This window comes from Cavia porcellus, unplaced genomic scaffold, assembly GCF_034190915.1.
Source record: "Cavia porcellus strain 051 isolate PalLab524CR breed Dunkin Hartley unplaced genomic scaffold, mCavPor4.1 scaffold_31, whole genome shotgun sequence".
In the NCBI taxonomy this organism is placed as follows: Eukaryota; Metazoa; Chordata; class Mammalia; order Rodentia; family Caviidae; genus Cavia; species Cavia porcellus.
In genome coordinates, this window is record NW_026947514.1 from 46,122,987 (window position 1) to 46,137,181 (window position 14,195).

A 14,195-nucleotide genomic window follows, 5' to 3' on the forward strand; every position below is an offset into this window, starting at 1 on the left:
TTGTTTTGTCATTTTCCTATGTTTTTGAGCTTCAAGTGTTGTTCCAAGCTTCTCCTGGGCATGTCTCTTATATCCTGGACTCCTGGGACTTCTCTGGTAGTATAACTCCCTCCTTGGGCAGCGAAGCCCCTGGATTAAGAGAAGGTTGCCAGGATCCTGTCAGGTAGACCTAAAGACTCCTCAAGCTATACAGCTCCTCTCTGTGGCAGCAAAGCTTCCCTCCTCAGCTGGGCTGCTCAGTCCTCCAGGCGGTGGCAGTAGTGCTAGAGCTCTCCAGGCTGAAAGAAGGTCGCAGGCAAGGTCGGAGCAGTTTCCTGCAGCTTGCCCTGTTCCCTCCTTCAGATGGGGCAGCTGCCGTGTGCCCTTCAGGTGAGAGAGCGTGGTTGGCAAGGCTAGAATGGGGTCCCGGGGCTAGGCCCCCTGGGACCTGCCTTTCCCAGCAGGTAAGTATGGGCATGGCCCCTAGGCGAGAGAGAGAAAGAGAGAGAGAGAGAGAGAGAGAGAGAGAGAGAGAGAGAGAGAGAGAGAGAGAGAGAGAAAGAGAGAAAGAGAGAGGAGGAAGGGAGATGGGGAGAGAGGGAGAGGGGGAGAGGGGGAGGAAGGTAAGTCACCTTACCTTTCAGGCACTCAAGTAGTGGGCCTCAAGTGTACCTTTCTTGGAACCAATTTTTGTTGGTCATAAAGGGCTGTCTGCCTGTAAGCTGTATGTCTACACCACACTTCACATCCTTCTTCCGGCCACTTAGGGCTCTAAGATGATGAGTGCAGTTTTTCGTATTTTTCTTTTTTTAACTAACAGTGCATTTTTCATGGAACAGATTAAAGGACAGAGTAGAAGTGTTCCCTTCTGAAATCTGCCAGAAGAACTCCATGAGACTTCATCAGATGTACAGTATTAGCCACTTGAATTGGACTTCTCCAGTTCTGTGTTCCTTACAGGCCAGTTTTATGATGTCAGCCATCTTTTTTTTATTTGACCAGGGCATTTTGTTTTGCCTTAGCTGTCTCTTTCTAGTCTCATTTTTGCTTCTCCGTCTGGTTTTCATCCTCAGGTTATGGATTACAATACCACTAGGAGTATTCTTGACATTGGGGGATTCTAAGAATGCCTGGTCCCCAGCACAGAAAGATCTTTTTAATTGCCTGTGGGTCTGTGGGGTACATGGCATGCATTGGTTATAAGGATCAGTTTTGTGTTATGTCAACATCTGAAGTTCATTTTATTCCCCGGGTCTTGAAAATGTGTGTATCAGCATCTAATAATCTTTGTTATTATTGGGAGCATCACTTGTCAATTTTTTATGCCATAATAAGCTTCACAGTTTTATATGTGCTTTTTCTTTCCTTTTTAAAAATTTTTATTCAAAAAAGTATTGCTAAATATTTGCTAAAGCTGGGTGTGGTAGCACATATCTGTTATCCCAGTATTCAGGAGGCTGAGGTAGAAAGATTGCTATTTGATTACATAGTGAGTTCAAGACCAGTCTGAATTACATTAAGACCCTGTCTTCTTTTTTTTTTTTTTATTGGTACTGGGGATTGAACTCACAACCGCCTGCTTGCAAGGCAGGTGTGTATGCCGCTGAGCTAAATCCCCAGCCTCCAAGACCCTGTCTTAAAAGATGAATTATTCATTAAATGGGTAAACCCAAAAGGATTATTTCTGACCTGATTTCCCGTATAACTTCATGGAGTTGTTTCTTTACTTCATTTGCTATCATTTTAGAAAGTTCAGTAGTGCAATTTCCAGTGTCTTCTGTTTCAGTGTCTCTTGGGTTTGTTCTCAGTGGGCTGGAGAACTGAGACTGCCTCTTGCTCTTTGTTTTGTCATTTTCCTCTGGGTCCCACGGTGGGGCTGGTCAGGCACCCTCCTGATGGATTACACTGGAGTGCTGCACTGGGCAGAGGTTCAATCCTCTTGATATCCCTGTGGCTAGCTGGGGCACATACTTCACCTATGGTGCTAGATCCTTGTGTTCTGGGGCCTGAGAGGCTCCCTGATGTACTGCACTGGGTTGCTCTGGGATGCTGGGCTGGGCAGAGGTTGGATTCTCTTGCTGCTAACAGGGACACACTCCCAGAGTGTGCTGCTGGGGAGTGGAGTTGAGAACCTTTGGCACCCAGGTGGCTAGTAGGGACACACCCCCAGTATGTCACCAGGGACTAGCACCTGGCTGGGTGGAGTTCAAAACCTCTGGGACCCAGGCAGCTAGGCAGAACATGACCCCACAAGTGGCATCCCCTGGATCTTGCCTTTGGCTGGGGCGAGTCCAGAATCTCTGGAGAGTGCAGTTAGCCAGAACACGTACCCTGCTTAGTATGGTGCTATGCTCCTGGCTGGGTGGAGTTCTGAACCTCCCGGACCCGCCACGTGACTAGCTGGGCCACACTGCTGAACTATGGAGGTGGGGCCTTGTATTCTGAGGAGCCGAGTTCAGATTCTTGAAAGCTGTTGTAGCACCCTGATGGGCAGCTCTGGGCTGGGCTGGGTTGGGCTGGGCACCTGTGACCAGTGAAGCTGGCCAGATTGTGCTGGGTCGCTAGGCTGGTCAGAGTTTAGAGTGTGGTGCCAGGGCCTACCACCTGGCTGGGTGGAGGTTCAGAACCTCTGAGACCAGGACGCTAGGCAGAGCAAGACCCCAAGTGTGGGTGGGGACCTTGCTTCAGGCTGGGAAGAGTTCAGTGCCTCTGGAACGTGCAGCTCTAGTAAACCCAAAAAGGCCAGGTGGCATCTGCCTGAAATCCCAGCACTCTGGGAGGCTGAGGCAGAAGGATCAGAAGTTTGAGCCCAATATGAGCAATGTAGCAAGATCTTGCCCCCAAAAAGGGATGGACAGTAGTTCATTCTGAAAGTACCACATTCAGTCCCCAGCAGTGTGCGCGCGCACACACACACACATACACAAAAATATCTAGATGATTACTAAGTAGCAGATGCTACTTGGCAAGCTATATGGACACAGGCTCTGACCAAAAAGGAAAGCAGACATGTTTACGAAGAAAGAGGCCTTTTAGGGTACTGTGGGACCCCAAGTAGGGTGTTTAATGGAACTGAGGAAGGGGAGAGGTCAAGGAATACTTCTAGGGGTGAGGACTGAAGAATGCATCAAAGGCTGGTTGGCCAAAAAATTGGGAGATGTGTCTCTGAGATGTTCTCTAACCTTAATCAAAGCTGCTGCTTTACTTTGCTTCAGCCTTCCTTGGAAGGAGGCAGATAAAGTCAGTCTCTAATCAATTCATTATTCTGGTTACCTTAAAATCAGCATTTTGAAAGCAACTTCAGTTCACTGTCATTTTTGAATCAAAGTCATTCCCTTTCTCTATTTTACTGTCCTAAGATTCAGACAGAAGATCAGATCAAACAAATGTCTTTGGTCTCCCCAACCATTGTTTTCCTGTCCTGCTGGATCTTCCGGGCTCCCACCTGTATCAGTCAGGTTTACTAGAGAAACAGATGTAACACAGATACACAACTGTATAAGAAATTCCAAGACTGGCTTACAATGGTCAGCCACAAAATTGAATAAGGGGGAGAGCAGAAGATGGTTGTACAGTAGAGATTGAAGGGTCCAGCCCCAGGGCAGGAGCTAACTGCAGTGACCCATGCAAGTCTGTATCAGGAAGCCAATGGGTCTATTATGGAACACTGAAAAACCTACAATGGAAGGCTGGAGTTTCAGGCAGAAGCCAAACAGCCTATGCCAGAAGCCAGGAGACCACATCTAAGCTGAAGAGGACTGAAGCTCCTCTGAAGAAACAGCAATCAGTTTTTTGCATTTGCCTTTTAAAGGTATGCAGCCTGCTCCCTTGGGGTGGGTGTAGCACTCACATCATCTGCCTGTCCTCCTCTTGTACAGGATAACGAAATTAGGGCCTGCTGCTGAATCAGTTAAAGTTTTGACCTTCTCAAATTGACACAATGAACAATATCCCAAAACTTTAACTGCTTTTTTTTCTACACTCCAAGATGTAGAGCTGCTGAATCAGTTAAGCTTTCAGACTTCTCAAGTTGACACAATGTATAAACCATAACACAATTGCTGCAAGGTACACAGGGGTCTTGGTGGACCTCTCATGAAGGCTGCGTGCTAGTGCAAGGTGGGTCAACCTACACTAGATCTGTGTCCTGCAGAAGGTCATCTCACAATGTTGACACACAGGCTTCATGCATTGTTAATCCACAGAGATCTGCCATGTCATTTGGATTCACCCCTATAGTGCAAAGACTCATGTGCACTGCTGTTTTTCATCTCAGATTCCTTTGCTTCCTACTCTCCATTCTATTAGCCATTTTTTTCTTGTCTTTTTTGAGATGAGGTCTCCCTATGCAGTTCAGGCTGGCCTTGAGCTCACTTTGTAGCCCAGGCTGGTCTCGAACTCCCAAGGATCCTCCCACCTCAGCCTCCTGAGTGCTGGGATTACAGGTGTGAGCCACCACGCCTGGCTGCTAGCCATTGTTTAATACTGGTTTTATTTCAACCTCTTGCCTTCATTATAGGAGGCTCTCCAACCTCTTTAGGAATCTGTCCTCCTGGGTTGGAGTGTGGAAAGTAGTTTTTTAGCTCATCATCCTTTGCTCTGTGGAGAAGCCAGCTTCCATTTAGGACACAGATAAATTATTGTTCTGAGGAAAAAAATTCTAAATTTTACAATCTTGGGATTGCTGTCTTTCTTTGTACAAGATGTGATAAAAACTATGGTGAATGTTTTAATTAAAAATGAACCTGATTGACATATTTTGAAATTTTGTTTTATTGGTTTTTTTTTCCAATAAATAAAACGGACTTGAAAAAAAAAGAGAGACAACCTGATTGACATATTTTGAAATTTTGTTTTATTGGTTTTTTTTTCCAATAAATAAAACGGACTTGAAAAAAAAAGAGAGACAATTATGACAGTGGATGACACATTGCCACTCATCACCCTCAGTATCCCCTGGATGTGGAACATACTTACGTAGTCTTCCTTGTCACTTTCTGAAGCAGTGCTGGAAATCCTTCTTTATGAGTATCTTTTTGGGTTGCTTTGATGTCCTGAATCAATGCAAAACATTTGCAGAGATTTGTATCAAATAAAAACATCTGGAACTCTGCAGTCTCTGATTGCTCCCTGAAATTACATCACATTGAATGCAATAAATGCTTGAAATTGACTGAGAACATCGACTTAGCCAACAATAGAATATAAGGATACTCTGAAAAAGGATTTCAGAAAGAGTCAAGAACAATGGATAAATATGTTTGAAGCTGAAGTATGTTTGAAGATTGGAGAGGGGTTAATGACAGTGTCTTTTACATGTATAAAAACATTCTAAAAGTTTGATACTTTGCAGATACATAATGTTTACAAATATTTACATTTTATACATACCTGTATTTTCAATCATACCTCATGGCAAATGTTCAAAGACAAATGGCTTGTCATGTAGAATTTTTTTGTAGGATCTATCTGCTAAAAATATTTAATGACTTATAAATGCTTACAAAATATATTTTTTAAAATCTCAAAAACATGTTTATATTGGCAGAGTTTTGATCAAAGATGGAGAACATTAAACCAGCAAGATCAAAATACATCAAATCTGATGACCAAGATTACCTCCGTTTCTAGTAGCCTAGATTGGCCTGCAAATCAAAATTTTTATAACCAAAAGCTATTCTTCACTGCCACAGTCTGCATTCAGAGCTCAGAATGTAACTTAGTGGTAGAGTGCTATGAGGCTCTGGGTTCCATGCTAAGCAATAAGTGATAAACAAGTATCCACTCTCAGCACTATTTTTCATCAAGGTAGCTAAGAGTTTTGATAATATACTGGGTCTTGGATTTTGGAAAAAGATGAATAGTGCTATTTTTAACTTTTTCCTTTTTTGTCTTAAAAGTTATGAACCAGAACTGTTTCCTGGCCTTATTTATAGAATGGTAAAGCCACGAATTGTGTTGCTTATCTTTGTATCTGGAAAAGTTGTACTGACAGGTAAGTTCTAAATTTCTTTTTTTTTACTTTCATAAAATTCAATAGCTACCTGCTTTTCTTTTCCTTTTAAACAGTATTGTTCACTGTTTGGCAGTTACATTCTTGCTAATATGTAATACTGGAAAAATGAAAATCCTAATTCTTGAGACATTTTATGTTTTTTTCATATACACACCTTATATCCTGCCTTTTTACTAACCAATATAAATAATACATACAACCTGATTATTAAGACTCTCATGTGAAGGCTTTCTGTGGCTGAATGGTGTTCAAAGGGGTGTTTTGCAGACTTTTTCTGCCCGAGGCTCTGTGGGCCACAGGGTCTGTACCTGTACCTCTGCAGTGCAGACAGCTATGGATGTCACATGGAGGAGTGGGTGACAAAGTGTGAATTTTTATGTCACATAATAGTTTTTTTAATCCCCTCCCACCACTTAAAAATATAAAAAAAATTCTTGGCCTAAAGGTTGATAAAAAATAGTTAGCAGACTGACTTTGGCCAGCAGGACTACATTTCCTGACCTCTGTTCTATAAGATATGGATCAAATTTGTTCTCTTATTGTCAGATTCTTAAATGTTCATTCTTTGTTTGCTTCTTAAAAATGGTATAAAAATTTGGCTATGTTTACATGTGGAGAATTGTTTTGTTAGTGTGTATGCTCAGAAATAGAACTTTTAGCATGCCTGTAATCCTGCACTCAGGAGGCTGAGGCAGGATCGCTGTGATTTCCAAGGCCAGTCTGTATTACATAGCAAGACCTTGACTAAAAAAAAAAAAAAAAAAAGGAACTTCTGTTTAAAGACATGACTGCTTGAGGTTTTTAGTTTGAAATGCCAAATTCTTTTAAGGATATATATGATTCTTCTATATGCTATGTCCCAGCAATGTATTTATAAACATCTTTTACCAAACCCTCAGCAGCAGCACTAAAAATGGTATAAAAGAAAGCTTTTTAAAATATGTAAGTGGAAATGATTTTGTTGTGTTTACATCAGTGGTAATCAAAATCAGAAGCCAATGGCCAGGAGTGCTGGTGCACACTTGTGATCTCAGCACTGGGGGAGGTGAGGCTTGAGGTCCTCATGTTTGAACCCAGCCTGGGAAACTTGGTGTTCTAGTGAGAAACAGGTATCAAAATACAAGACAAACACAGGCAGGGGTTAGACAAGAAAGCAGTAAGAAGGGGCAGCAGGAGGTAAGAATGGGTAATAAGGGAGAAAAAGATAAGCAAAACTATGCATACTGACATCTCCCCCCAAATATGACAGTGGGGAGCAGAGCAAGGGGCTGCCAGCAGTATATGTGTAAAAATGATGATCAAATATGTGCATATCCAAATCTGCCAGAAAAAAACTGTTAGTCTGTATAACCAATAAAAAAGTAGAAAAAAGGAATGAACACGTTTGGGATATAGCTCAGTGTGAAGGGCCAGTGTATACCGCCAAAAAAAAAAAAAAAAAAAAAACCCTATAAATTGATTATTTTTCAATATTTTCCAATAGATAGCATTTCTTTTTTTTTTCTTTCCTCTTTTTGTTTTTTGAGACAGAGTCTAACTATGTAGCCCAGGCTGGTTTACAACACTCAAGTGATCCTCCAGTCTGAGCCTCCAAAATGGTGAGATTATAGGTGTGTGCCACCATACCCAGTTTAGAATTTTATCTCTTGTAAATACTAAATAGATAATGTATCCTTTCCTCCACTTAGCTTTTACTAGTTTTTTTTCCCCTAGGAATTTGTATGAGTTCACCATAATCTTTTTATTTGGAGTCAGGTTTCACTGCCTCGATATTTCCCCTCCTCCATCCTACTAAGATTAAATCAGATAGCCAGATAACCATTTCTCAGATTATTCAATTTTGTAGTTCTATTCTTTTCTTTGTTGCAGTACTGAGGAGTAAGCCCAGTCTTTGCAGTGAGCCCTGTCCACAGTCCTTTTTAAATTTTGAGATAGGACTTCGCTAATCACTAAGTTGCCTGGGCTAGGTTTGAATTTGGAATCTTTCTGCTTCAGGATCTGAGTTCTGGGATTACAGGGGAGTATCACTACAACCTAGTTTCTGGAAAGATTTTAATCAACTTCAGCTGTTTTCTATATTTCCTCATGCTAACAGTTTTTACAGTCTTCTCATTTAACTTCCTTATTTACTTTTTGCCCTCAAAATGCCTGATAATTATTTCTTGATCAGTGTAAACAATTTGCCAGTCCACAGTGCTCAGCACAATCTGCCCACACTTCTGATGATGCTGAGAGATAAGGATGGCTGACCATATCTCAAGGATAGAGACTAATATTTCTATTCCTGTAATTCCTAGACAAGCATGCTAAAAATCCCTGGAAAGCTAAGACTATAGGATGACAATGGTAGTTTTTCTTCTCTAATTCATTCTTATACACTAAAATTTAAAGCTCTAGAATAGTTGTACATTTTCTAAATCTGCTAATATTAGGGAATCAAGATGTTAAGTAGAGATGAGTGAATCAGAGTCATTTTGCTGGAGCCCACAGGTGCTGAAGTCATTCTGAGGTTATGTGTGTGGCGCACTTAGTCATTAACATCTCATATTTCAAATTTCTTATGAGAACTATGCTGGACGTAGCGATTCATACCTGTAATTCCAGCACTCAGGAGACCGAGACAAGATGATTGCTGTGTTTCAAACCAGTGTACCCTGTCTCAAAAAATGAAACAAAAAAAGTAAGCACTGTATGGCTAAACATAATACCCACAGAGTAAGTACTAAAAAACTCTGGGTCTATGTTTTGTGGAAAAATGGTTGTAGTAACCAGGTATGGCTAAAGAGACATCACATATTAAAGTGATGGGAGAGGGCTAGAGGTATTGGTTCAGTAGTAGAGCATATGTCAAGCACTGGGTTTGATCTCTAGCTCTGTCAAAAAGTAAAAAGTATCTGGAGATAACACAATGAAATGTAGTGTTATGGAAATTTTGGTATTTTAAAGATTATGTAAATTTGGATTTCTTTATAGGTGCCAAAGAACGTTCTGAGATCTATGAAGCATTTGAAAACATCTACCCTATTCTAAAAAGTTTTAAAAAAGGCTGAGCATATCATTCAACATTTTGCTACTCTGACTGTGTGTATAAGTTCACTACAAAACAGTTGGATTCTTTTGGCTTTAATTGTAGATGTCCAAGTACATTTTGACTTATATGGTGATTCTATGTGAGTAACTGTGTCTAAGAAATGAAAACAATTTCTTACTGAAAATAATTCCTGTATGTTTTAAAAACTGAAGAAAAATTCAGAATTTGAGAGATTTGGGGCTTTGTTAGAATATTATATAGCATTATTAAAAACGAATGCTCTGCTTTGTTAAATGCATACATACCATTAACTTTTGTTTGCTGAAAATACATAGAACATCTAGAAATTTCAAATAATTGCATAAACTAGAAATTATGTATAATATAATATAGCAGAATATAAATTACTGTGTCTGTTTTGCCTTTTAAAACATTGAAATAGCTGGACATGGTGGGGCACACATGTGGTACCAGCACTTTGAGAGGCTGAGGCAAGAGGATTCCAAGTTTGAGTCCAGCCTGAGTGACCATCTCAAAATAAAAGTTAAAAAAAAATGTAGCTCAATGCGAAACCCCTGAGTTCAATTCCCAGTGCCACAAAATAAAAAGATGGCAGAGATGATTCCATTAGGCAGCACACACTGTGGGACCTGTGTGAGGAACATGAAAGTATTTCTCACTGGAAACCACAAACTTACAGCAGCCATTCAGGCTCGGTAACCTATTTTGCAGGAAATACAGAGAAGTTTTGCTTTTTGCTTACTCTTACAGTCCCATGTAATCATATTTAGCCAACCTTGGTTAAGACCCAGAGGATGGAGAGGTGCGAAGGCGATGGTGGTATAGCCACCTGCATTTGAGGGTGGGATGAGATGTTTCAGGGATAAGAGGCTCAAAGGTCTGCAGGGGCTCCTGGCCCACTGGGGACACTAACGTGTCCCACCAGGGCGCCTTCACAACACCATTCAGCTAAGACACGAGGCAGCACCGTGCCTTTGGATGTGGACCGCTGGAGAGGAGTCCCAGCTGGAGTGGACTGGGCAGGCATCAAAGGTCGGCTGCTGTAGAAGTCCTTGAGGATTGGTGTACACGGTCAAATGTAGGGACTCGGGCGCCTTTCTCCTTTGTAGTTCAGAGCATGTCAGACACCACCTCACCCAGTCCGACCACCGGGAGCTTCTTCCGTTCCCGCTTCCCCTTCCTCCTCCTCCACTAGTGTACAGCCCACGAGCGGGGACGGGGGTTGGCCGGTTTAAGGCTCGATTTACAAACACAACAGAACTTCGGTTCAGTCTGTTTTCTCTGGTTACTGCAGGCAGAAGTTGATGGTGGCAGGTACCTACTCCTGGCAGAGCCGCGATAAAACACCCCAGACAGTAGAGGGCTGCACAGAAGGAGGAATGGGTTCCGGATGGGCAGAGGTGCCACAGGGCCGCGGGATCGAGGACACTGCTTTGTGTCGTGAACCTTACCCGACAAATAAAAGGATCCTCAGCGAATTAAATTCTCTTTCTTTCCGTCCCGCTCGTACTGCACCTTCCGGCTGACTTCCGCTGTTCCCTGCAGACGCCGAAGGAGCCTTTCGTACAGCACCGGCCGTGGCTTTGCGCGCCCGCCGACCGCGAGAGGCCCTACCCAAGCCCCGCCTCCTGCCCCGGCCCCGCCTCCCAAGCTGGCCCCGCCCGCGCCCAGGGTGCACCTGGTTGAAAACAAAATACCACGTGACTGACCCTGCGCGCCGATCGTCATGGCGTCTCCCAGTGGGAAGGGCGCTCTGGCGTCCGACGTTGCTGGCTGTGGGCTCCGGCCACTGGCCCGGGACCTGGAGGACTCCGTGGATGATGCCGAGGGGCTGTACGTGGCGGTCGAGCGGTGTCCGCTGTGCAATACCACCCGCCGGCGGCTGACTTGCGCCAAGTGCGTTCAGAGCGGCGATTTCGTTTACTTCGACGGCCGCGACCGGGAGAGGTACGGAGGCTCCCGCGGCCCTATTGTTTCTTGTCTTCCGTCTCTTCTCGTCGGATGACCAAAAGGCTGAAACTTGGGGACTCCCTGTCGTGACTCCTGAGCCCAAACCGAGAGTCACTGGTCTGCGTCGGTGCCTTGCTGCCTGTGGCCGGGTTTGGGATGGGATTCCAGTTGAGAGAAGGTGCTGTTTATTCCCTTATCCACCTGAGAGGACTTCTTGGGTCTATGTTTTGTGGAAACAGAGGAAAAGGACTAGATGCCGATTTAGGCGAAGTCTTTCCCCGTTAGTGTTTATAGTTCCATTCTTAGTTCTGTGTTGTCTCATTGAAAGCTGGGTTTAAGCTTTGTTTTGTTTTGCTTTATTTTTTTGTTTTTTGTTTTTTAGAGGAGGTTCGCTATGCAGTTCTGACTGGCCTTAAATTCACTTTGTAGCCCAGGCTGGCCTTGAACTCTCAGAGATCCTCCTGCCTCTGCCTCCCGATTACTGGGATTAGAGGCTTGAGCCATCATGCTGCGCAACTCTTCTGTTTTTGAAAACAATCAGAATGATTCTCTTGGGACCAGGAGGTACTCCAGTAGTGATTAGCTAAGAGGGATTTGGCCCTTCATAGACTTTGTCTCAGGTAGACCTTGTTCTAAGACGTGATCACTAATTTGTGACCAGGGACTAGTTGGTTAGTTCCTTTTCCCCTGTCTGCTTCCAAAGATTATGCTTGAATGTTTATTTGGGAAGTGTCTTGGTTTTCTTTAAAAATTCAAATGGCGAGCTATATTTCTTTAGTTAAGAGAACTGTATTTAGGAACGTGATTTGGACTTTGTTTTTAACAAGCTCTCCCTATAAAGCCCCTGCTAAACCATGAACCTCCTGCCTCAGGCTTCCGAGTGGTAGGATCGCAAAAGAATTGAACAAGAAACTAGTGATTAGTTGCAGACTTCCCTGTTTCAGCAGTTTAGTTTCTTTGTTTATTGTGGTACTGGATTGAACCCAGCGTTTTTAGCTTAACGATATACCCACCCCTAGTAAGTGTAGTGATTCAAATAAAAATCCAGACAGTTTGGATTCAAGTACCCACTCTAGATTTGGGAATGTTTTAATAATTTTGTGTTCATAAGCAGTGTTCTTTGTATTTTTGGAAATTTTTATAGCACTCTTTTGTTCATTGCTTTGCCTCATTAATGGGCCTGATGACTTCAGGAATTGCTATTATAATATAAAAATCAAGCCAGGTTGTTTCATTATAAGAATCTAGGTATGAGAAGTGTCAAACTGTAAGAATTTATCCAGGATTAGGTTCTGGATCTTCCATTTACATTTTTTCGTAGGTTTGTTTGATTATTTAATTTATTTTGAGATAGAGTCTTGCTGTGTAGCCCAAACTGGCCCCAAACTCCTGCTTAGCCTCTTGAGTGCTAGGATTATAGGTGTGTCACACCCGGTTTGTTGATTTTTTTCTTAGGGCCATTGTAACTAACCTCATTAACAAATCCTGTCCACTCTTTGAAACCCAATTCTTTCACTATCCCTAGTCTGATGCCCATCAGATTATTGCTCCTTGCTCTCTGCTTTCACTCTTGCTTTCTGTTAGTGTAATTCTCGTATTGTCAGCCTAACACCCCTCTTTCATTTTTTGGTTCAGGTCTTCCAGTGCTTTTCCATCTTACTCAAAGCAAAAGCCAAACTTCTAATCAAGTTCTGTATAATGTGCTCTTTTTTTGGCTTTTTTGAGACGGGGTCTTGCTATGCAGTTCAGGCTGGCCTTGAGCTCACCTTGTATAACCCAGGCTGGTCTCGAATTCCCAAGGATCCTCCCACTTCAGCCTCCCCAGTGCTGGGATTACAGGCATGAGCCACCACACCCGACTATGTGTTCCTTTTTCTATCTAATCTCATGTTTTCTCTCCCTCCTGCTCTGCTACACCAATTTGGCCTTCTTTCAGTCCAGGAACACTCCTGCTTTAGGGCCTTTTGACAATGACAATGACTCTTCTAGCTTTGGGGTGCCTCCTTTGCTCTTGTTAGGCCTTTGCTTATGCATTACAGAAGGTCTTTTCAAGTTTTCAGTTAAAATAGTAAGCATCCTACTTAACTTGCTTTATATTATCTAGCCATTTACCACTGTCTGGTTTACAGATTAGTTTGTTGAACTACTTATTCCTGACTGCAGTGATGCAAACTCCGAGAACAGACCTGGTTTTGTACACTGTTGTATCCTAGCAGTAGAAGCTCAAAAGATTTATGGAATGACTGAATGAATCTGTGCCTCCTTCACAGACTGGACTATTTCAGTATCATTCATCATGATTCAGTTAGTATTAAAGGTAGAAACCTGAGAATTACCTTCAATTTTTCCTTTTATTTTCTGCATATAAATCATCCAGTTTGATTCACTCTGACACCAAAATATAATTTGAATGTATCTACTTCTAATGCAGGCCAATGCCATTTCAGTCTGACTTCTTAGTGATCTCTTTTCTTTTACTCAGATACTCTCTTCCTGCTGCCTTTGTCATCTGTGAAGCAACCTCAGTAGAACTGTAAATGAGAAGCCAGGCTTTGTATTATGAACCTGTAATCTCACAGAGATTGAGAGATTGGGAGATTGAGGCAGAGGAATCAAATTTGGATCCCAGGCCAGGTGACTTTGTAAGACCATGTCCCAGAATAAAAGGGGCTGGAGATGTAGCTTCATGTAGACACCCTGGAACAATCCTCAGTGCTGAAACAGCCACAACAACAAAAACAAACAAACAAAACAAAAAGTGAGCTTTGGATACATGCTGCATTGACTTGAATCCAAGTTTCACAACTTGCTAATGTGATTTTGAAATAGTTTCTTAACCTCTTAGGCTTATGTCATTTTGGAAATAACAGGGTTATGGCTTCAGAGGTTTCTGATAGTGCTTATGTAAGAGTATGTAAGAGTAAGCATTTAAAGTGCTTTGCCGGGTGCCCAGCATCTATTGAACATTCAAAAAATAAACTCATGGCATGCTGGATCATTGTTAGCCTTACCTCAAATCCTCAAACATAGGCAATGTTTCACCACTGAACCTTTCTTGTTTGCTTTGCCTGGAACACTTTTTCATTTGATGGGTACTTTTATCATTCACATGTGTACTTGAATGTCACTTTCTCAGTGAGGCCTTCCCTGATCTGCCTCACTAAAGTATATTATTCCTACCTCCATTATTTGCTGTCA

At 42.5% G+C, this 14,195-nt stretch overlaps 2 protein-coding genes and 1 long non-coding RNA gene across 5 annotated transcripts in view; 2 read left to right on the forward strand and 1 right to left on the reverse strand.

The window, feature by feature from the left end:
* Tbpl2 (TATA-box binding protein like 2) overlaps positions 1-9,728 on the forward strand; it is a 33,783-nt gene extending 24,055 nt beyond the window's left edge. For both annotated transcript variants that reach the window (XM_003472478.3, XM_063240800.1), the window contains exons 6-7: positions 5,880-5,974; positions 8,969-9,728. In XM_003472478.3, the coding sequence (XP_003472526.2) occupies positions 5,880-5,974; positions 8,969-9,045 (172 nt within the window). In that variant the 3' untranslated portion in view covers positions 9,046-9,728. The remainder of the gene's footprint in view (positions 1-5,879; positions 5,975-8,968) is intronic.
* Positions 4,812-10,672, reverse strand: LOC134474128 (uncharacterized). 2 transcript variants are annotated; one of them, XR_010044753.1, is made up of 3 exons: positions 10,499-10,672; positions 8,588-8,649; positions 4,812-5,451 (listed from the first exon to the last, which is right to left on the reverse strand). It is a non-coding gene; the product is annotated as an uncharacterized LOC134474128 (long non-coding RNA). The 2 variants fall into 2 exon arrangements; XR_010044752.1 differs by having other exon boundaries at positions 4,812-8,649.
* A 63-nt stretch (positions 10,673-10,735) lies between these two features.
* The window catches only part of Atg14 (autophagy related 14), a 39,063-nt gene continuing 35,603 nt past the window's right edge, over positions 10,736-14,195 (forward strand). Inside the window, exon 1 of the mRNA XM_003472392.5 lies at positions 10,736-10,994. Within this exon, the coding sequence (XP_003472440.1) occupies positions 10,774-10,994 (221 nt within the window). The 5' untranslated portion in view covers positions 10,736-10,773. The remainder of the gene's footprint in view (positions 10,995-14,195) is intronic.